The following is a 24,495-nucleotide window of genomic DNA, read 5'->3' on the forward strand; positions in this document are numbered from 1 at the left end:
AGACTACCACCATGTGGTTCAGAAGACAGTACAACCATAGACTACCACCATGTGATTCAGAAGTGACAGTGCAACCATAGACTACCACCATGTGATTCAGAAGTGACAGTGCAACCATAGACTACCACCATGTGATTCAGAAGACAGTACAACCATAGACTACCACCATGTGATTCAGAAGACAGTACAACCATAGACTACCACCATGTGATTCAGAAGACAGTACAACCATAGACTACCACCATGTGGTTCAGAAGGTACAGTACAACCATAGACTACCACCATGTGATTCAGAAGACAGTACAACCATAGACTACCACCATGTGATTCAGAAGACAGTACAACCATAGACTACCACCATGTGATTCAGAAGTTACAGTACAACCATAGACTACCACCATGTGATTCAGAAGGTACAGTACAACCATAGACTTCCACCATGTGGTTCAGAAGGTACAGTACAACCATAGACTACCACCATGTGATTCAGAAGGTACAGTACAACCATAGACTACCACCATGTGATTCAGAAGGTACAGTACAACCATAGACTACCACCATGTGGTTCAGAAGGTACAGTACAACCATAGACTACCACCATGTGGTTCAGAAGTTACAGTACAACCATAGACTACCACCATGTGATTCAGAAGGTACAGTACAACCATAGACTTCCACCATGTGGTTCAGAAGACAGTACAACCATAGACTACCACCATGTGGTTCAGAAGGTACAGTACAACCATAGACTACCACCATGTGATTCAGAAGGTACAGTACAACCATAGACTACCACCATGTGGTTCAGAAGGTACAGTACAACCATAGACTACCACCATGTGGTTCAGAAGGTACAGTACAACCATAGACTACCACCATGTGGTTCAGAAGACAGTACAACCATAGACTACCACCATGTGATTCAGAAGACAGTACAACCATAGACTACCACCATGTGATTCAGAAGACAGTACAACCATAGACTACCACCATGTGGTTCAGAAGACAGTACAACCATAGACTACCACCATGTGGTTCAGAAGGTACAGTACAACCATAGACTACCACCATGTGATTCAGAAGGTACAGTACAACCATAGACTACCACCATGTGGTTCAGAAGACAGTACAACCATAGACTACCACCATGTGGTTCAGAAGGTACAGTACAACCATAGACTACCACCATGTGGTTCAGAAGTTACAGTACAACCATAGACTACCACCATGTGATTCAGAAGGTACAGTACAACCATAGACTACCACCATGTGGTTCAGAAGGTACAGTACAACCATAGACTACCACCATGTGATTCAGAAGACAGTACAACCATAGACTACCACCATGTGATTCAGAAGACAGTACAACCATAGACTACCACCATGTGATTCAGAAGGTACAGTACAACCATAGACTACCACCATGTGATTCAGAAGACAGTACAACCATAGACTACCACCATGTGATTCAGAAGGTACAGTACAACCATAGACTACCACCATGTGGTTCAGAAGACAGTACAACCATAGACTACCACCATGTGGTTCAGAAGACAGTACAACCATAGACTACCACCATGTGATTCAGAAGGTACAGTACAACCATAGACTACCACCATGTGGTTCAGAAGGTACAGTACAACCATAGACTACCACCATGTGGTTCAGAAGGTACAGTACAACCATAGACTACCACCATGTGGTTCAGAAGGTACAGTACAACCATAGACTACCACCATGTGATTCATAAGGTACAGTACAACCATAGAATACCACCATGTGATTCAGAAGGTACAGTACAACCATAGACTACCACCATGTGGTTCAGAAGACAGTACAACCATAGACTACCACCATGTGGTTCAAAAGGTACAGTACAACCATAGACTACCACCATGTGATTCAGAAGGTACAGTACAACCATAGACTACCACCATGTGATTCAGCAGGTACAGTACAACCATAGACTCCCACCATGTGATTCAGCAGGTACAGTACAACCATAGACTACCACCATGTGGTTCAGAAGACAGTACAACCATAGACTACCACCATGTGATTCAGAAGACAGTACAACCATCGACAACCACCATGTGATTCAGAAGGTACAGTACAACCATAGACTACCACCATGTGGTTCAGAAGACAGTACAACCATAGACTACCACCATGTGATTCAGAAGACAGTACAACCATAGACTACCACCATGTGGTTCAGAAGGTACAGTAGAACCATAGACAACCACCATGTGGTTCAGAAGTTACAGTACAACCATAGACTACCAACATGTGGTTCAGAAGACACCAACAGGGGGCAGCAGTGTAACTGCCAGTCAGATTTCACCAACAGGGGGCAGCAGTGTAACTGCCATTCAGATTTCACCAACAGGTGGCAGCAGTGTAACTGCCAGTCAGATTTCACCAACAGGGGGCAGCAGTGTAACTGCCCAGTCAGATTTCACCAACAGGGGGCAGCAGTGTAACTGCCAGTCAGATTTCACCAACAGGGGGCAGCAGTGTAACTGCCAGTCAGATTTCACCAACAGGGGCAGCAGTGTAACTGCCAGTCAGATTTCACCAACAGGGGGCAGCAGTGTAACTGCCCAGTCGGATTTCACCAACAGGGGGCAGCAGTGTTACGTTCCCCAGTTTCTGTGTTGTGGTTTGTGTATTTGTATTTGTGTGTTTCAGGATGGCTTCCTGAATTTCCCCAAGCAGCTGATTGGTCGGCCCCCATTGCTAATTGGAGAACTGACCACGCCCCCATCGTCAGGATACAGCTGTATCCCATTACAGACTCCTTCTCCAGCTATATAAGCCAGTGTTCTGTTGCTCAGAAGAGAGATGACTGCTGAGAGAGGAGGCTGATGGCTGAGGGTTAATTCTGTGTTGGTTGTTGCTCAGAGTTTTTTGTTAAGTATTGTGTAGCCCCTGCTTCTGAGGTATGTGTGTGCCAATAGGATGAAGTGGTTTTGATTATTGGAATTGTTTACTTACGTTTGTTATTCTGTTTCATTTGTTCCCAGGGGGGAAGGGGAAGGCACCTAGGGAGTGCTTAGGCAAGAGGCCCGCGGGCATACATATACCCGTAGTATATACTCTGTCTATGCACACTAGGTAAGACCTGGGCGGACCATCCCCTGTATTTTGGTTAGTGCACCAGGTGGTGCTAGTTAGTTAAGTAGTGGGTAGGCAGGTAAGGTAGGAGAGGGGGCTTTGATATTTACTTTCTTTGCTTTGGTTCCGTCCAACCCCTTTTCCCCAAAATTACCGTGCGACGGAATAAATTCCCTGTAAATGGTAATTCTCTGCCTTTTGTCATCCTTACTCGCACCTACAGTCCCATACCTCTTTCACACCACAGAGAGTTGAGTTGTAGCAGGGTGTTGCGTTCCCTCTTTCTAGAGGCGTGCGTAACAAGCAGTGTAACTGCCCAGTCAGATTTCACCAACAGGGGGCAGCAGTGTAACTGCCCAGTCAGATTTCACCAACAGAGGGCAGCAGTGTATTTTTTAAATTATTGTATTTATTTAACCTTTAACTAGGCAAGTCAGTTAAGAATAAATTCTTATTTACAATGACGGCCAAACCCAGACGACGCTGGGCCAATTGTGCGCGCCCTATGGAACTCCCAATCACGGCCGAATGTGATACAGCCTGGATACGAACCAGGGACTGTAGTGACACCTCAGCCTATACCTGCCCCGTCAGATCTCACCAACAGAGAGCAGCAGTAACTTCCCTGTCAGAATACAAAGGTAGAAAAGTTAAGAGGATACAGTCGGTCGTCTAATGACAACACAACACTTAACAGAGACATAACGCATTGGACATTACAAACATATTGCAGAAAGTCAGGTCAAAGTGCATCAATCAGCACAAAAGTAAAACAAAAACTGCCTTGTGGTTGAAGTACCTTGCTCAAGGGAACAACGGCATTAGATGGCACATGAGATTGTAGCGGTTCTCTCTTGGCATAAGGGAATAGGTTTTCATCTAACTTTTCTCATTCTTCTCTTGTAAACTCTTCCACATACAGTACATACACCCTTGACAACATAAATCCCCAACTGACTTTTGAAATACCGTGAGGTGTTCATATTTTTGATTTTATTTATTTAACTAGGTAAGTCAGTTAAGAAACAATTCTTATTTTATAATTACGGCCAAACCCTCCCCTGACCCAGACGACGCTTTGCCAATTGTGCGCCTCCCTATGGGACTCCCGATCATGGCCGGTTGTGATACTCCCCGGGATTGAACCAGGGTCTGTAGTGACGCCGCTAGCACTGAGATGCAGTGCCTTAGACCGCTGAGCCACTATTATCAGTTGATACAAACATGCTGTGTGAAATGAAATATGTGTCTCTCCAGTCCTGAAGAGCTACTGGGAACGTGTGTTCGTTCCAGCCCAGCAGTAATACACTTAATTTAACTCATTGTGGTCCATATGGAAGACCATGTTTCATTAACTGAAAACGGTGGAAGATGGAGATCCCTGTACTACCTGTATTGTAAAAAAAATACAACAACAAAAAACTGGAAGAGGCCAGAGGTGTGCGTCACATTGTCACATTCCCTCAGCTGACAACGAGAATGCTGTTTAGCATTCCTGTGTGTGTGTGTGTGTGTGTGTGTGTGTGTGTGTGTGTGTGTGTGTGTGTGTCTGTGTCTGTGTGTGTCGGTCACTGACAGATTCAGTGCAATGACATCATAGACCAAATCCATAGAATTTTATGAACATAGCAGTTATTTTCCTGATATTGACTTCTTCTATTGAAATCCATAAGGTTGATTTAAACAATGTATTTTAAAGCAAACCATGTGTCACAATATGTTTCTATAATTCTGATCAGACAGTCTACCTCTAAAGGGCACTGTCAAGATACCCTGCTCCTTTTAACAATGTATTGACCTTAACTCACATGTCAAACTCATTCCACGGAGGTGTTTTTGCTCCTCCCTTGTAATTGGTTGATGAATTAAGGTAACTGATGAGTAAGGAACTCCCCTAACCTGGTTGTTTAGGTCTTAATTGAAAGGAAAAAACAAAAACTAGCAGACACTAGGCCCTCCATGGAATGGGTTTGACACCCCTGGTCCTTACTCTGCTCATCTCTCTCGCTCTCTCTCTCTCACTGTCTCTCTTTCTCTCTCTTTCCCTCTCTATATTCACAACAACTACACACGACTGAAAGTCCTGTCTAACCTCACACTAAACTATTCATGATGGTCTTCACATTGATACTAAACTATTCATGATGGTCTTCACATTGATACTAAACTATTCATGATGGTCTTCACATTGATACTAAACTATTCATGATGGTCTTCACATTGACACTAAACTATTCATGATGGTCTTCACATTGATAATAAACTATTCATGATGGTCTTCACATTGATACTAAACTATTCATGATGGTCTTCACATTGATACTAAACTATTCATGATGGTCTTCACATTGATAATAAACTATTCATGATGGTCTTCACATTGACACTAAACTATTCATGATGGTCTTCACATTGATAATAAACTATTCATGATGGTCTTCACATTGACACTAAACTATTCATGATGGTCTTCACATTGATAAAGAGGATGCAACAGAGAAGTTCAAAGATTATCACCTCATTCTAATACTGGCTATTTATATAAATGTCTCTCACACACACACACACACACACACACACACACACACACACACACACACACACACACACACACACACACACGCACACAGACACACACACGCACACACACACACACACACACACACACACACACACACACACACACACACACACACACACACACACACATACAGGGTATAATCCATATAGAAATTGTCAGTACCTTGTGGTGTGTGTCTGCGTGTATTCCTCCAGCCCGGTCCAACAGCCTTGTCTGTCTACTGTCACATCCTGCTCTGTTTACACTAGTCGGTCCCTCCTTTTGGAGATATGCAAGAACGAGAAAAACAAGTCTAGCCTTCCTCTCTCCACAAATCTCACTTGGTTTCTCTCTCTCTCTCTCTCTCACACACACACACACACACACACACACACACACACACACACACACACACACACACACACACACACACACACACACACACACACACACACACACACACACACACACACACACACACACACACACAGACACACAGACACACTCACACACACTTTCTCTGTGACCCAGTTCTCTTAGTTGTTGCCTGTGCTAAGGGCTGATCTGATCTGAATCTCAGAAATGTAAATAAACCCTGCTATGCAATCTCCAATGGCAAATACATCTGTTTTAATATGTTTTCTTGTTCTTATTACCGTTGTTATCATTGAATGCCTAAGCGTGTCACCAAACACCTACATTTTCAAAAAATGATATTGCCTTGCAGTACAATTCTTCAAATACTAGAGGTTGTGTGTACGTATGGACATGGCCTGAGGTGTCTGTGGAGATACTTTCCTGTCTAGTTCAAATGTAATAAATATCCACCTATGCAGGAAAAGGAAAACTGGAGCACGCAAGGTTTGGAGTCTTTTCTTGTGCGTATGCACCTTTAATACATGATAATAAGATGAGATGTATTTTATTGTCCGTTAACTTACAGAGAACATAAACATCTTTATGCTCACAACCCAGCCCAGACACACACATCCTGAAGGTCTGGAAGCAATGGGTCGATGGAGGCCCCAGGGCTGCGATCATTTGAGCCTGCTGCCAGCGGTGCAGGTAGCCTTCATGTCCTGGGACCTGCAAGTTGACTCTCCAATACCTCACCAGGTTTATCTGATTGATCCTCTACACCAACTTTTGAAGCTGGTCCGTTTTAAAACATTTCCAGTCCCTCCTCTGTAATATCGTTGAGGTCAGATATGGCTCCTGTGTGTTCGTAGGTCTGACAGGACCTGGAGAATCCTCAAGTCAACCTCGGACTCCACATTACAAAACATGACCCACATAATGCTGCCTATAAACCACACTGTCTGTGTGTCATAGGTCTTGTGTCTGTGTGCTGACTTGGTTTGGTGGCTTTGTGGCATTCCTCCATTCATAACTGACTTGTAACTTCCAGTGAGATACTATAGGATCCATGTGGTGTGGCTGTGTGGCTGTGTAGCTGTGTTTGGTTCACAGTCTGCTTTTCTTCTCATCTCTCTCCACCTCCCCTCTCTTGCACTCTCTCTCTCTCTCTCTCTCTCTCTCTCTCTCTCTCTCTCTCTCTCTCTCTCTCTCTCTCTCTCTCTCTCTCTCTCTCTCTCTCTCTCTCTCTCTCTCTCTCTCTCTCTCTCTCTCTCTCTATCATTCTGTCATGGTGTTTGTATTCTGGTGGAGCTGGTTTGTCCAGGGTCATAATGTCACATAGCTTCAGTCTCTCTTCATTGACCTGTCTGCCACAATGCCTCACACTCTCTCTCTAACCGGTTATGGATGACACACACACACGTCACACGTCACACCCACACCCACACCCACACACACACACACACACACACACACATAGACGTCACACGGTGCATAGTATCAGAAGAATGGTGTTACTTCAGCGGTGTAGGCATTCGTGTTACGTGTGTCTCCATGAATTAGTTACAACAAGTACAGTAACTACACTGTGTGCACAATTATTAGGCAAGTCAGTATTTTGACCATATCATCATTATTATGCATATTTCCCAACTCCAAGCTGTATAAACTGGAATGCTTATTGGATTTAAGCATATCAGGTGATGTGTATTTGTGTAATGAGGGAGGGTGTGGCCTAAGGAGATCAACACCCTATATCAAGGTGTGTATAATTATTAGGCAGCTTCTTTTCCTCAGGCAAAATGGGCCAAAGTCAACAATTGTAAAAAGTATTTCAGAGGAATGCAGCACTCTTGAAATTGCTAAGATATTGGGGTGTGATCACAGAACCATCAAACGTTTTGTTTGCAAATTGTCAACCGGGTCGCAAGAACCGTGATGAGAAAAAAAACACGCAAATTAACTGCCAAAGATTTGAGAAGAATCAAACGTGAAGCTACCAGGAACCCATTATCCTCCAGTGCTGTCATATTCCAGAACTGCAACCTACCTGGAGTGCCCAGAAGTACAAGGTGTTCAGTGCTCAGGGACATGGCCAAGGTAAGGAAGGCTGAAACCCGACCACCACTGAACAAGACACATAAGTTGAAACGTCAACTGGGCCAAGAAATATCTGAAGACAGATTTTTCAAAGGTTTTATGGACTGATGAGATGAGAGTGACTCTTGACGGACCAGATGGATGGGCCCGTGGCTGGATCAGTAACGGGCACGAAGCTCCACTTCGACTCAGACGCCAGCAAGGTGGAGGTGGGGTACTGGTATGGGGTGGTATTATTAAAGATGAGCTAGTTGGACCTTTTCGGGTTGAAGATGGACTCAAACTCAACTCCCAAACCTACTGCCAGTTTTTAGAAGACACTTTCTTCAAGCAGTGGTACAGGAAAAAGTCTGCATCTTTCAAGAAGACGATGATTTTTATGCAGGAAAATGCTCCATCGCATGCATCGAAGTACTCCACTGTGTGGCTAGCCAGTAAAGGCCTTAAAGATGAAAGAATAATGACATGGCCCCCTTCCTCACCTGACCTAAACCCTATTGAGAACTTGTGGTCCCTTCTTAAACGGAGGATTTACGGTGAAGGAAAACAGTACACCTCTCTGACCAGTGTCTGGGAGGCTGTGGTTGCTGCTGCACAAAAACGTTGATGGTCAACAGATCAAGAAACTGACAGACTCCATGGATGGAAGGCTTATGACTGTTATTGAAAAGAAGGGTGGCTATATTGGTCACAGATCTTTTTTTGAAATGTCAGAAATGTTTATTTATACATTTTGAGTTGTTTGTTTATTATTCTCACTTTAACAGATGAAAATAAACAAGTGAGATGGGGAACTTTTCATTTTTCATTTAGTTGCATAATAATTCTGCACACTAATAGTTGCCCAATAATTGTGCACACATAGATATTCTCCAAAGAAAGCCAAAACCTCACTTTTACTTTCTTAAATAGGTTTGTTAACATTTTGGATTGACCGAGAGCGCTGTAGTTGTTCAATAATAAAATTAATCCTCAAACATACAACTTGCCTAATAATTGTGCACACAGTGTATATACAGTAGTATTGTGATAATATATGATACAGCAGCTAAGGTCCTCAAGTTGTAAGGCATAGAGACATGACTACATGGAACTGATGCAAGTAGTAGAATCAGATTTAAAACACAGATACAAATACACCTTATGGAACAGCGGGGACTGTGAAAAGACACACACAAAGGTACAGACACACGCTTACACAGACACATGACAAGACACACTCTACACACACGTACTGTACACATTCATTTTGTATTGTAGATATGTGATAGTAGAGTAGTGGCCTGAGGGAACACAATAAGTTGTGAAAAGTCTTATGAAATGTAATGTCATGTAATATTTTAAATTGTATTAAACTGCCTTACTGTTGCTGGACCCAAGGAAGAGATGCTGTTGCCTTGGCAGGAACTAATGGGGATCCATAATAAACCCCAGGAAGAGTAGCTGCTGCCTTGGCAGGAACTAATGGGGATCCATAATAAACCCCAGGAAGAGTAGCTGCTGCCTTGGCAGGAACTACTGGGGATCCATAATAAACCCCAGGAAGAGTAGCTGCTGCCTTGGCAGGAACTAATGGGGATCCATAATAAACCCCAGGAAGAGTAGCTGCTGCCTTGGCAGGAACTACTGGGGATCCATAATAAACCCCAGGAAGAGTAGCTGCTGCCTTGGCAGGAACTAATGGGGATCCATAATAAACCCCAGGAAGAATAGCTGCTGCCTTGGCAGGAAGTAATGGGGATCCATAATAAACCCCAGGAAGAGTAGCTGCTTCCTTGGCAGGATCTAATGGGGAGATGGTTTTGGTAAGGGAGCCTAGTGGTGCCCAGACCATATGGTTTTGGTAAGGGAGCCTAGTTGTAACTAGACCATATGGTTTTGGTAAGGGAGCCTAGTGGTAACCAGACCATATGGTTTTGGTAAGGGAGCCTAGTGGTGCCCAGACCATATGGTTTTGGTAAGGGAGCCTAGTGGTGCCCAGACCATATGGTTTTGGTAAGGGAGCCTTGTTGTATAAAATACCATATGGCTTTGGTAAGAGAGCCTAATGGTACTTAAGGATGACAACAGTGGAACTGGAGCTTAGCCAGTCATGTTGCTACCAAGTCACAGTCTTACCTTGGCATGAACTAATTCACTTATTGTGTGGGTAGAGAGGAGGATGGAAGATGATGTTATTGTGTGGGTAGAGAGGAGGATGGATGATGATGTTATTGTGTGGGTGGAGAGGAGGGTGGATGATGATGTTATTATGTGGGTAGAGAGGAGGATGGAAGATGATGTTATTGTGTGGGTAGAGAGGAGGATGGATGGTGATGTTATTGTGTGGGTAGAGAGGAGGATGGATGGTTATGTTATTGTGTGGGTAGAGAGGAGGATGGATGATGATGTTATTGTGTGGGTAGAGAGGAGGATGGATGATGATGTTATTGTGTGGGTAGAGAGGAGGATGGATGGTGATGTTATTGTGTGGGTAGAGAGGAGGATGGATGGTGATGTTATTATGTGGGTAGAGAGGAGGATGGATGGTGATGTTATTATGTGGGTAGAGAGGAGGATGGATGGTGATGTTATTGTGTGGGTAGAGAGGAGGATGGATGGTGATGTTATTGTGTGGGTAGAGAGGAGGATGGATGGTGATGTTATTGTGTGGGTAGAGAGGAGGATGGATGGTGATGTTATTATGTGGGTAGAGAGGAGGATGGATGGTGATGTTATTGTGTGGGTAGAGAGGAGGATGGATGGTGATGTTATTGTGTGGGTAGAGAGGAGGATGGATGGTGATGTTATTGTGTGGGTAGAGAGGAGGATGGATGGTGATGTTATTGTGTGGGTGGAGAGGAGGATGGATGATGATGTTATTGTGTGGGTAGAGAGGACGATGGATGGTGATGTTATTATGTGGGTAGAGAGGAGGATGGATGGTGATGTTATTATGTGGGTAGAGAGGAGGATGGATGGTGATGTTATTGTGTGGGTAGAGAGGAGGATGGATGGTGATGTTATTGTGTGGGTAGAGAGGAGGATGGATGGTGATGTTATTGTGTGGGTGGAGAGGAGGATGGATGATGATGTTATTGTGTGGGTAGAGAGGAGGATGGATGATGATGTTATTGTGTGGGTGGAGAGGAGGGTGGAAGATGATGTTATTATGTGGGTAGAGAGGAGGATGGATGATGATGTTATTGTGTGGGTAGAGAGGAGGATGGATGATGATGTTATTGTGTGCTGTAAGATTTAATTCTATCTATTTATGTATTCTATGTGGAAGTAGCAGTCATTTTTAATTGTCCAAGACAAATTCTCCCTCGGGACAATAAAATGCACTGAGTGTACCAGTGCTAGAATCCTGACTACAACCAAAAAATTTGATCATATTACTCCAGTGCTAGCCTCCCTACACTGGCTTCCTGTTAAGGCAAGGGCTGATTTCAAGGTTTTACTGCTAACCTACAAAGCATTACATGGGCTTGCTCCTACCTATCTTTCCGATTTGGTCCTGCCGTTCATACCTACACGTACGCTACGGTCACAAGACGCGGGCCTCCTAATTGTTCCTAGAATTTCTAAGCAAACAGTTGGAGGCAGGGCTTTCTCCTATAGAGCTCCATTTTTATGGAATAGTCTGCCTACCCATGTGAGAGACGTAGACTCAGTCCCAACCTTTAAGTCTTTACTGAAGACACATCTCTTCAGTAGGTCCTATGCTTAAGTGTAGTCTGGCCCAGGGGTGTGAAGGTGAACGGAAAGGCTGGAGCAATGAACCGCCCTTGCTGTCTCTGCCTGGCCGGTTTCCCCTCTTTCCACTGGGATTCTCTGCCTCTACCCCTATTACGGGGGCTGAGTCACTGGCTTACTGGTGTTCTTCCATGCCGTCCCTGGGAGGGGTGTGTCACTTGAGTGGGTTGAGTCACGGACGTGGTCTTCCTGTCTGGGTTGGCGCCCCCCCTTGGTCTGTGCTGTGGCGGAGATCTTTGTGGGCTATACTCGGCCTTGTCCCGGGATGGTATGTTGGTGGTTGGAGATATCCCTCCAGTGGTGTGGAGGCTGTGCTTTGGCAAAGTGGGTGGGGTTATATCCTACCTGTTTGGCCCTGTCCGGGGGTTTCATCGGTTGGGGCCACAGTGTCTCCTGACCCCTCCTGTCTCAGCCTCCAGTATTTATGCTGCAGTAGTTTATGTGTCGGGGGGCTAGGGTCAGTCTGTCACATCTGGAGTATTTCTCTTGTCTTTTCCGGTGTCCTGTGTGAATTTAAATATGCTCTCTCTAATTCTCTCTTTCTCTTTCTTTCTTTCTCTCTCTCGGAGGACCTGAGCCCTAGGACCATGCCTCAGGACTACCTGGCTTGATGACTCCTTGCTGTCCCCAGTTCACCTGGCCGTGCTGCTGCTCCAGTTCCAACTGTTCTGCCTGCAGCTATGAAACCCTGACCTGTTCACCGGACGTGCTACCTGTCCCAGACCTGCTGTCCCGGACCTGCTGGAACCCTGACCTATTCACCGGACGTGCTAACTGTCACAGACCTGCTGTTTTCAACTCTCTAGAGACAGCAGGAGCGGTAGAGATACTCTCAAAGATCGGCTATGAAAAAGCCAACTGACACTTACTCTTGTGTTACTGACTTGTTGCACCCTCGACAACTACTATGATTATTATTATTTTACCATGCTGGTCATTTATGAATATTTGAACATCGAGGCCATGTGCTGTTATAATCTCCACCCGGCACAGCCAGAAAAGGACTGGCCACCCCTCATAGCCTGGTTCCTCTCTAGGTTTCTTCCTAGGTTTTGGCCTTTCTAGGGAGTTTTTCCTAGCCACCGTGCTTCTACACCTGCATTGCTTGCTGTTTGGGGTTTTAGGCTGGGTATCTGTACAGCACTTTGAGATATCAGCTGATGTAAGAAGGGCTATATAAATAAATTTGATTTGATTTGATTATGAACACCTGCTCTTTCCATGACATAAACTGACTCGGTGAATTCAGGTGAAAGCTATGATCCCTTATTGATGTCACTTGTTAAATCCACTTCAATCAGTGTAGATGAAGGCGAGGAGACACGTTAAATAATGATTTTTAAGCCTTGAGACCATTGAGATGTGGATTGTGTATGTGTGCCATTCAGAGGGTGGACAAAATATTTAAGTGCCTTTGAACAGGGTACGGTTGTAGCTGCCAGGCGCACCGGTTTGTGTCAAGAACTGCAACGCTGCCGGGTTTTTCACACTGGGGGGGTAATATCCTATCCTATCTCATCCTAATGGGATGCAAGTCATTAATAATATGGTCATCACAGTGTACCTATGTTATGAGTGTGTATGTGTCCAGTGTCCACACCCTTTGGGCAGGTGTAAAGCGCTCTGTAGTTAGCTTGACTAATAAAAAAAAGTCAAAACACACTCCGGACACCTGTGTGTGTGCGTGTGTGTGTGTGTGTGTGTGTGTGTGTGTGTGTGTGTGTGTGTGTGTGTGTGTGTGTGTTCAGGATGAGCTCATGATATCCCATGTGATAACCTAGAGCTCCCCCCTGTGGATAAAGTTATTACATATGAACTGACCAGTCCATTTAAACTATTGGAATGTCATTCAACATTCAATAGTGCTATTTGTGAAGACTTAATTTAATACTAAGAATATGTCAAATATTAAGTTTGTAAAGTAGGAAGGGTCTTAAATACCTAAAGACACAGTAACAATGTGAGATTAACGCTGTCACGTCGACACTGTCACGTTGACGCTGCCTAATGAATAAGATATTTTCGAAAGAATAAAAAATAGAGTGCTTATCTTTTAAAGCTGAATTGATTGTTTACAGTCATGCACTAGGCTACAACGGTTGTATCTCCTAAAGTTCCTAAAAAGGACACTTGACATGGAAATTACTTTATACCTAATTCAATTTGTTGCGAATTTGTGGCATGTAATTCAAACACTTCGGTCAACATGCAGCTAACTAAAGAAACCAATCTCAAGCGAACCACTGATGTCGGCCCTGTGTGTATTTTGTAATATTATAGGGACTGTGAAGGGTGGGACTGTGAAGGGTGACCAGAGCCAATCAAAAGACGAAGGGAGTTGGTCTTCTTGATATCTTGGCAAGATCGACAGATCATGCTTCTTACACTGCAACAACGTGGCGCCTGTGAAGTTTTGTATAGGATTCCGAATACCAATGATCAAGTTGAGCGCTCCAGAGAACCCTTCGTTATTATTTGCGTCAAACCAGACGTAATTTATAGACAAGACAAGGTTCTCGTTCTGCTGGGGTAACGGACCAAGGCTGGCTGTGAGAAGTTGTCGGACGTCAGAGACTACTCCCCCAAGTGCACAGCGCGACGTAGAGGGCACACCGTGGTATGTTCAATATTACCATTGAGTACGTTATTGTATCCCTTGTTAGGTTGTTGCACTCATGCGCTGTTTGCATGCGAGACAAGGTTTTAAAAGCGTATTTTCTTTTACACAGAACCCCCCTCTTTCTTGCTTTCTAACCGTAATGGCATCATGCCTACATAGCGATCTTTGTCTACTCGTTTACATATTTTAAATGTTCAGTAAATAGCCTAATTGTTTTTCGTTTTATGTATTACGCCGATTGCGTGTGGGTTATTTTCTCACTTGAAAAAAGTGTACTATTACTTCAGTTGGTTTCAATTTCAAGCCCATATGTAAACACGCTATATATATGGGCTATTTATGTAGGGATCATGACATGCAACGTTTATTACATTGTTATGACATTCTGTATGAGGAGTTCAGGACCATTTCATTTCAAATAATATGGATGAAGGATTGTTTAAATGTACATTTTTGCATTGTTGTCAGTTTGTCTCAACCTATATACTGTTTTCTGTGTAGCGAAAGTGTAGGACTATAGGACCTCAGAGAAATAAGTAGGCTAGCAACCTTTTATTAATCCGACAAAGATCAGAGTTTACTCCAAACAATGCTGTTCCCAAGGTGACTTGAAGAGCCAGTACACAAACTCATTTTGGAAAGTAGTTTATTAAGGCTAGAAAGAAACCCTTCGTTTTTCGTTTGGGTTGGAAGTAAAAAGAGACATTTCCATGCTCTGAAAAGAAAATGGACTGGGAAATAACAGAAAATCAACAGAAAATCGTACACACATCTTGGTCGGTGTCTGTCTGTGTGTCTGTGTCAAGTGTCTTGCCAAATCTATACATGTACAAGGGTTCTGTTGTGTTTGGCAATACGTTACTTACTGCCACATAATAAATAGTATGTAAACCAGTGAAGGGTTTTCACAGTGCCATTGTCTGTAGATCACAGGCATTCACTCTGTGGATTGATCTTGCTGCGATGCACTTTGCATATTGAACTAGAAGGTAAACAACTATGTGCTAGAAAAGTTTCCGTTCTTATTATAACACGTTATACAGTTCCAATAAATCCACAGGATTATGATACACTGGTGAGTTTCGTTAGCATATCATCTCCATTACAATTTACCTGTAGTGTTTGTTTGGCCCATAGGGCTCTGGTCTATTGCCAAACAAAACGATATGTAATATTATTTATTTTATTCAGATTTCTCTCACTTACAAATACATTCATACAACTGCATAGAGCTGTTGACCGGGTGTGTGGGGGTTATTATGACCCAGTCTGAGCCTCGTTGTTTACACACAGTTTTTTTTTTTTTACAAATCAAGTGTTGGGTGTGTATTTATTTAACATAACACTTTGGGTGTGTGTGGCTCTCTGGGACACCATGTTCTCTCTCACTGATAGTGTTTCACTGACCAGTAGCCTAGTTAAATAAAGGTTAAATAATATATATATATATATATATATATATATATATATATTTTTTTTTTTTAATAGCCGAAATGACCCTGGACTCCATGTTCTCCCTTCACAGACACTGTTTCACTGACCAGTAGCTCAAAACAACTCTGGACACTTAACCACTATGGGGGGCAGAGGGTTAGGGGTGAAGAGGTAGAATTAGAGGTGAGCTAAATTTAGAGAGAGGGAGAGAGCGAGAGAAGAAAGACAGAGAACTAGAGGATTCAACAGGGGCGATGTGTTGAAAGAGTGAATGACAAAGCTGTTTGGATTTGAGTACTAAAGTCTAACCTGTTTAGGACTACTCCTTCAATACCTAAAGTGAAATGAGAAACATCAACATTTGAGTCTCAACAACAAAATGGACCCTCAAAAAACAGCAGCAACAACAACGATGACAACAACAACTAAACAGACTCGTGGGGGGGGGACTCCCGTGTTATTGTTGACGGTTGCAGAGGTAACAAGAGGGAGTTCAGTTTTGTGCCCGACAGGATACAGCCAGACCCAGAATCCCAGAAGACGGCATCCCAGAGAGGGTCTCATAGGGAGACCTATCCTTTTCTTTTTGATCTATTATTTAAATAAACACCCTTGAAACCTGAGCTAATCCTTCTCTGTCAGTGTCTGATATGGGTAAACGTCTTGACCAAACCCCCTGGTCTGCCACAGTACCTAGCTGAATGTACCCAGCTGAATGTACCCAGCTGAATGTACCCATCTGAATGTACCCAGCTGAATGTACCCAGCTGAATGTACCTAGATTAATGTACCTAGCTGAATGTACCCAGCTGAATGTACCCGGCTGAATGTACCCGGCTGAATGTACCCGGCTGAATGTACCCGGCTGAATGTACCCAGCTGAATGTACCCAGCTGAATGTACCCAGCTGAATGTACCTAGATTAATGTACCTAGCTGAATGCACCCAGCTGAATGTACCCAGCTGAATGCACCCAGCTGAATGCACCCAGCTGAATGCACCCAGCTGAATGCACCCAGCTGAATGTACCCAGCTGAATGCACCCAGCTGAATGTACCCAGCTGAATGTACCCAGCTGAATGTACCTAGCTGAATGTACCCCGCTGAATGTACCCAGCTGAATGTACCCAGCTGAATGCACCCAGCTGAATGCACCCAGCTGAATGCACCCAGCTGAATGTACCCAGCTGAATGCACCCAGCTGAATGTACCCAGCTGAATGTACCCAGCTGAATGTACCCAGCTGAATGCACCCAGCTGAATGTACCTAGATTAATGCACAAACTGTAAATCTAAATTACTAAAATATAAATGTGCCGAATAGTCAATCTAATAGTTTAACCAGAGTGTATTGGCTATTGTAAACCAATCGGCTCAGAGCAGATCTAGTAAGGTGCTCCAAAAGCTTCCCTATTCCCATAGTAGGATGACTCTGTGGTAACTCCTGCCAATAGTAGTGTGGATCCATTACTATACCCCTCCCCCTGCTGTAAACCAATGGAACCCCCTCCCCCAGTGTAAACCAATGTAACCCCCTCCCCCCGGTGTAAACCAATGGAACCCCTCCCCCGGTGTAAACCAATGGAACCCCTTCCCCCGGTGTAAACCAATGGAACCCCTCCCCCCGGTGTAAACCAATGGAACCCCTCCCCCCGGTGTAAACCAATGGAACCCCTCCCCCCGGTGTAAACCAATGTAACCCTCGAGTCACACTTGTCAGAAAAGATTTACCCAATGGAAACCACATGTTTGACTCTGTTCCATTAATTCCATTCCAGCCATTACAATGAGCCTGTCCTCCTACTGCTCCTCCCACCGGCCTCCACTGTTGTATGTGATGTGTGTGTGTTTGGTTGTACTGTGTGTGTGTGTGTGTGTGTGTGTGTGTGTGTGTGTGTGTGTGTGCGTGCGTGCGTGCGTGCGTGCGTGCGTGCGTGCGTGCGTGCGTGCGTGCGTGCGTGAGAGAGAGAAACTACCTGTTCTATCTGGCTGCAGCTAGGTTCTTCTCCACTCTTACAGCTGATACAGTGAGGGGAAAAAGTATTTGATCCCCTGGCGATGGTCTTGTAGCCCATTCCAGCCTTGTGTAGGTCTACAATCTTGTCCCTGACATCCTTGGAGAGCTCTTTGGTCTTGGCCATGGTGGAGAGTTTGGAATCTGATTGATTGATTGCTTCTGTGGACAGGTGTCTTTTATACAGGTAACAAGCTGAGATTAGGAGCACTCCCTTTAAGAGTGTGCTCCTAATCTCAGCTCGTTACCTGTATAAAAGACACCTGGGAGCCAGAAATCTTTCTGATTGAGAGGGGGTCAAAAACTTATTTCCCTCATTAAAATGCAAATGAATTTATAACATTTTTGACATGCGTTTTTCTGGATATTTTTGTTGTTATTCTGTCTCTCACTGTTCAAATAAACCTACCATTAAAATTATAGACTGATCATTTCTTTGTCAGTGGGCAAACGTACAAAATCAGCAGGGGGGATCAAATACTTTTTTCCCTCACTGTACTAGCCGTGCCCCTGTGCCAAAGAGGTCACTATAGTAAATAGCCTTGCACGAGCCTTGGCCTCTGCGGTCAACGCCTCATAGGAGCCTATCTCCTGTTTCTGTAGCATGAGGCAGCTTGATGTACAAGTACATCTGCTGGACAGGAGACTAGTGGTGTAAATGTGGTTCCCCGGTGTGGAGACTCCAGGGTGGGTTCAGTTGGTTTTATCACCAGAACACAGAGCAGTGGTAGAGAGATCATGGTTGATATATCTGCTGCTCATGGTAACAGAGGGAGACCACAGCTTCTATTTGATATTGTAACAGCTTCTATTTGATACTCTAACAGCTTCTATTTGATATTGTAACAGCTCCTATTTGATACTCTAACAGCTTCTATTTGATACTCTAACAGCTTCTATTTGATACTGTAACAGCTTATATTTGATACAGTAGCAGCTTCTATTTGATACTGTAACAGCTTCTATTTGATATTGAAACAGCTTCTATTTGATATTGTAACAGCTTCTATTTGATATTGTAACAGCTTCTATTTGATATTGTAACAGCTTCTATTTGATACTCTAACAGCTTCTATTTGATATTGTAACAGCTTCTATTTGATACTGTAACAGTTTCTATTTGATATTGTAACATTAAGCCCCATGTTTATAGTCTATTGACACCCACTCACTATCAGAACCTGTACATTAAGCCCCATGTTTATAGTCTATTGACACCCACTCACTATCAGAACCTGTACATTAAGCCCCCTGTTTATTGTCTATTGACACCCACTCACTATCAGAACCTGTACATTAAGCCCCATGTTTATAGTCTATTGACACCCACTCACTATCAGAACCTGTACATTAAGCCCCATGTTTATAGTCTATTGACACCCACTCACTATCAGAACCTGTACATTAAGCCCCATGTTTATACTCTATTGACACCCACTCACTATCAGAACCTGTACATTAAGCCCCATGTTTATAGTCTATTGACACCCACTCACTATCAGATCTTGTGCATTAAGCCCCATGTTTATTGTCTATTGACTGTTTATTGTATATAATGTGAGACATATCTAGCAGGCCTGTGAAGAGGCCCCCTTGCCTTTCCTGCTCTAACACCTGCACTAGTCTTGTCTTACTACCACTGACTTTGCTCATAGATTCTTTATTGAGGGAAGATCTACTTAATACAACTGTGATATGTGGTTGTCCCTAACAGCTAACATAAGATACATGTATGTCGCTCTGGATAAGTGTCTGTTAAATGGCTCAAATGTAAAATGTGAAAATAAACCAATGTGGTACAAACACAAACACACTCAGACATTCACACGCACACTCACACACCTATCTCTATTGGGACACTTGTTCTTCGTTTCCTTTGTCTAGATGGAGAAGCCTCCATTGACTAGCGATGAGGAGGACACTAGGATGGGAGAGAGTCGGTCGGAGGCGGAGCTCCTGGACTTGGGAGTGCAGGGGACCTCCGGGGGCGTGGTGTCGTCTGAAAATGTAGACGACCGCCCGGCATGGGACAGCAAGCTGCAGTATGTACTGGCTCAGGTGGGCTTCAGCGTGGGCTTGGGGAACGTTTGGAGGTTCCCCTACCTCTGCCATCAGAACGGAGGAGGTGAGTCTGACTCTGTGGGCCCTATAGGACATGGGCAGAGAGGGAGAGAGAGAGAATGGTTTATTTCAAATTCCATAAGGCAACTTTACATGCACTCTTAGAAAAAAAGGGTTCTTTGGCTGTCCCCATAGGATAACCCTTTTAGGTTCCATGTAGAAGCCTCTGTGGAAAGGGTTCTACATGAAACCTAAAAGGTTCTACATGAAACCTAAAAGGTTCTACATGAAACCTAAAATGTTCTACATGAAACCTAAAAGGTTCTACATGAAACCTAAAAGTTCTACATGAAACCTAAAAGTTATACATGAAACCTAAAAGGTTATACATGAAATCTAAAAGTTCTACCTCGAACCAAAAAGGATTCTTCATAGGGTTCTTCTATGTAGACAGCCAAAGAACACTTTTAGCAGCTATTCCTGAATTATTTGACAAAAATACACAAATAAAGGAGGAAAGGGGTGGATACCTAGTCAGTTGTAGAACTGAATGCATTCAACTGAAATGTGACATCCACGTCTTCGGTGCCCGGGGAACAGTTGGTTAACTTAGTTTGAATTTTGTCAAGTTAGTGTGGGAGAGGTGGAAAAATTATTGTTATCGGTCAATAATGACAAACATCCTGGCATTGACAACTTAGATGGAAAGCTACTGAGGATGGTAGCTGACTCTATAGCCACTTCTATCTGTCATATTTTTAATTTGAGCCTAGAGGTAAGTCTTTCCCTGGAAGGTATAGCGGCCTTTACTGGTTCTAACAGCATACCTATAAGCTTGCTGCCGGCTCTCAGCAAACTGTTGGAAACAATGGTGTTTGACCAAATAAAAGCTATTTCTCTGTAAACAAATTAACAACAGACTTTCAGCATGCTTATAGAGAAGGGCACTCAATATGTACTGCACTGACACAAATGACTGATGATTGGTTGAAAGAAATTGTTAATAAGAATATTGTGGGAGCTGTAGATTTCAGTGCAGCCTTTGATATTATTGACCATAACCTGTTGTTGAAAAAACTTATGTGCTATGGCTTTTCAACCAAAGCCATATCGTGGATTCAGAGCTACCTATCTAATAGAACTCAAAGGGTTTTCTTTAATGGAAGCTTCTCTAATGTCAAACATGTAAAGTGTGGTGTACCGTTTTTTTATTTTTACCAATGACCTGCCATTGGCATTAAACAAAGCATGTGTGTCCATGTATGCTGATTATTCAACCGTATACGCATCAGCAACCACAACTAATGAAGTCACTGAAATCCTTAACAAAGAGTTGCAGTCTGTTTGGTCTGGTCATGAACATCTCTAAAACTAAGAGAGTTGTATTTGGTACAAATCATTCCTTAAGTGCTAGACCTCAGCTGAATCTGGTAATGAATGGTGTGGCTGTTGAACAAGTTGAGGAGACTAAATTACTTGCCATTACCTTAGATTGTAAACTGTCATGGTCAAAACATATAGATTCAATGGTTGTAAAGATGGGGAGAGGTCTAGCCGTAATAAAGAGATGCTTTGCTTTTTTGACACCACACTCCAAAAGCAAGTTCTGCAGGCTCTAGTTTTGTCTAATCTTGATTATTGTCCATTCGTGTGGTCCAGTGCTGCAAGGAAATACCTAGTTAAGCTGCAGCTGGCCCAGAACAGAGCGGGACATTTTGCTCTTAATTGTAATCAGAGGGCTGATATAAATACTATGCATGCCAGTCTCTCTTGGTTAAGAGTTGAGGAGAGACTGAATGCATCACTTCTTCTTTTTATAAGAAACATTCATGTGTTGAAAATCCCAAATTGTTTGCATAGTCAACTTACACACAGCTCTGACACACACACTTATCCCACCAGACATGCCACCAGGGGTCTTTTCACAGTTCCCAAATTCAAGAAAACGTACAGTATTATACAGAGCCCTTATTGCATGGAACTTCCATCTTATATTTATCAAATAAACATCAAACCTTGTTTAAGAAAAACAGATAAAGCAACTCCTCATGGCACAACACCTCATGGCACAACACCTCGCGGCACAACGCCTCTCCCCTATTTGACCTAGATAGTTTGTGTTTATGCATTGATATGTAGGCTACGTGTGCCTTTAAAAAAATGGTATGTAGTTCTGTCCTTGAGCTGTTCTTGTCTATTGATGTTCTGTATTATGTCATTCTGTATTATGTTTCATGTTTTATGTGGACCCCAGGAAGAGTAGCTACTGTTTTTGCAACAGCTAATGGGGATCCTAATAAAATACAAAAAAAACTGCCTTGTTCAGGGGCAGAACAACAGCTTTTTACCTTTTCAGCTCAGGGATTCGATCCAGCAACCTTTCGGTTACTAGCCCAACACTCTAACCACTAGATACACAATACACAAGAAATTAATCAACACGTGTTTTACCTGAACTATTATCACTAATTATTATTACAACCAGCACTTTCAGTCCTTATTATGTGGGACTAGAACTATCACTTTCAGACTTTATGCAGTGGAACTAGAACCATCTGTCACGTCCTGACCAGTATAGAGGATATTTGGTTATTATAGTTTGGTCAGGACGTGGCAGAGGGGAGTTGATGTATGTGTATGGGGTTTGTCACTGGTCTATGTCTGTGGTTCTATGTATAGTTAATTGGGGTTGGACTCCCAATTGAAGGCAGGTGTGTTGAGTTGCCTTTGATTGGGAGTCCTATATAGTAGGGTGTGTTTGTCTTTGTATTTTGTGGGTAGTTGTTTTTGCACTGCGTTTAGTATAGCCTGCAAGACTGTTGTACTGTCGTGTTTCTTGTTTTTTCCCGTGTATGCTTTATTCTAAAGTAATTAAAAGATGAGCATCCACATTCCCGCTGCGCCTTGGTCTTCTCTCCACTACGACACATGTGACACCATCACTTTCAGACTTTATCCTGTGGAATTAGAACTATCACTTTCAGACTTTATTCTGTGGGACTAGAACCATCACTTTCATTCTTTATGCAGTGGAACTAGAACCATCACTTTCAGACTTTATCCTGTGGAATTAGAACTATCACTTTCAGACTTTATGCTGTGGAATTAGAACTATCACTTTCAGACTTTATGCTGTGGAATTAGAACCATCACTTTCAGACTTTATGCTGTGGGACTAGAACCATCACTTTCAGACTTTATGCTGTTGGACTAGAACCATAACTTTCAGACTTGTTGCTGTGGGACTAGAACCATCACTTTCAGACTTTATGCTGTTGGACTAGAACCATAACTTTCAGACTTGTTGCTGTGGGACTAGAAGCACCACTTTCAGACTTTATGTTGTAGGATTAGAACCATCACTTTCAGACTTTATGCTGTGGGACTAGAACCATCACGTTCAGACTTTATGCTGTGGGACTAGAACCATCATTTTCAGTCTTTATGCTGTGGGACTAGAACCATCATTTTCAGACTTTATCCTGGGGGATTAGAACCATCACTTTCAGACATTATGCTGTGGGATTAGAACCATCACTTTCAGACATTATCGTGTGGGATTAGAACGATCATGTTCACACTTTATGCTGTGGAACTAGAACCATCATTTTCAGACTTTATGCTGTGGAACTAGAACCATAACTTTCAGACTTTATGCTGTGGGACTAGTCAAGATACTTTTTGAAGAGGTAGGTTTCTTTCTCTCTAACTCGCCCCCCCCCCCCCCTCTCTCTCGCTCTCTCTTTTTTTTCCCTCTCTACTTTATTCCATTGTTGTATCTCTCCCTCCCCTGACTCCTTCACTCTTGTTTTTCCATCTGTTCTCTCTCTAACCCCATTCACTCTCTTTCTCTTGAGTGGCGCAACGGGCTAAGGCACTGCATCACAGTGCTAGAGGCGTTACTACAGACCGGGTTCGATCCTGGCTGTATCACAAACGGCAGTGATCAAGAGTCCCGTAGGGCGGCGCACAATTGTCCCAGTGTCGTCAGGGGTTAGGGGAGGGTTTGACCGGGGTAACTGACTTGCCTAGTTAAATAAAGGTTAAATTAAAAACATTAAATATCTTTTCAAAATCTCTCTCTCTCTAAACCCATTTATTCTCTTTCTAGCTCCATCTGCATTCAATTTACAAAATCTCTCCATGTGAGGCATAACTTTGTATCTTAAAGGGTCAATCTGTGATTGCTACATACATTTTGGGACTTTTCAATTCATGATATATAGCCATTGAATCTTGAATAATATAACTTATAAATGCCTCATGAGCTTAGTTCAACTGTCTAATTCCAAAACCCAAGAAATAAGCCTGTTTTGCTCATTTGTTTGTAAAAAATGCAATTGTAAACAAACACTGTATGGCCTTAACACATGGTTAAAACTATATCTTTTTTATCTTATGGATTGTCAGTCCTTGCATCATAGCTCTGTCTTTGAATCTGAGAGTGGTTACATTTCTCCAACCCCATCCCTCAGCTGTTTACTGAAACAGTGA

General features: G+C 43.1%; 2 protein-coding genes across 2 annotated transcripts in view; one reads left to right on the plus strand and one right to left on the minus strand.

The window, feature by feature from the left end:
• Window positions 1–6,048, minus strand: part of LOC106606273 (epidermal growth factor receptor kinase substrate 8-like protein 1) — a 47,599-nt gene extending 41,551 nt beyond the window's left edge. Inside the window, exon 1 of the mRNA XM_082976079.1 lies at window positions 5,861–6,048. The gene's annotated coding sequence lies outside the window, so the exon portion shown is untranslated. The remainder of the gene's footprint in view (window positions 1–5,860) is intronic.
• An 8,156-nt stretch (window positions 6,049–14,204) lies between these two features.
• LOC106593064 (sodium-dependent neutral amino acid transporter B(0)AT2) overlaps window positions 14,205–24,495 on the plus strand; it is a 42,726-nt gene continuing 32,435 nt past the window's right edge. The window contains exons 1-2 of the mRNA XM_045719786.2: window positions 14,205–14,489; window positions 19,825–20,065. Coding sequence (XP_045575742.1) covers window positions 19,825–20,065 — 241 coding nt within the window. The 5' untranslated portion in view covers window positions 14,205–14,489. The remainder of the gene's footprint in view (window positions 14,490–19,824; window positions 20,066–24,495) is intronic.

This window comes from Salmo salar, chromosome 06 (genome assembly GCF_965601325.2).
Source record: "Salmo salar chromosome 06, fSalSal1, whole genome shotgun sequence".
Lineage (NCBI taxonomy): Eukaryota > Metazoa > Chordata > Actinopteri > Salmoniformes > Salmonidae > Salmo > Salmo salar.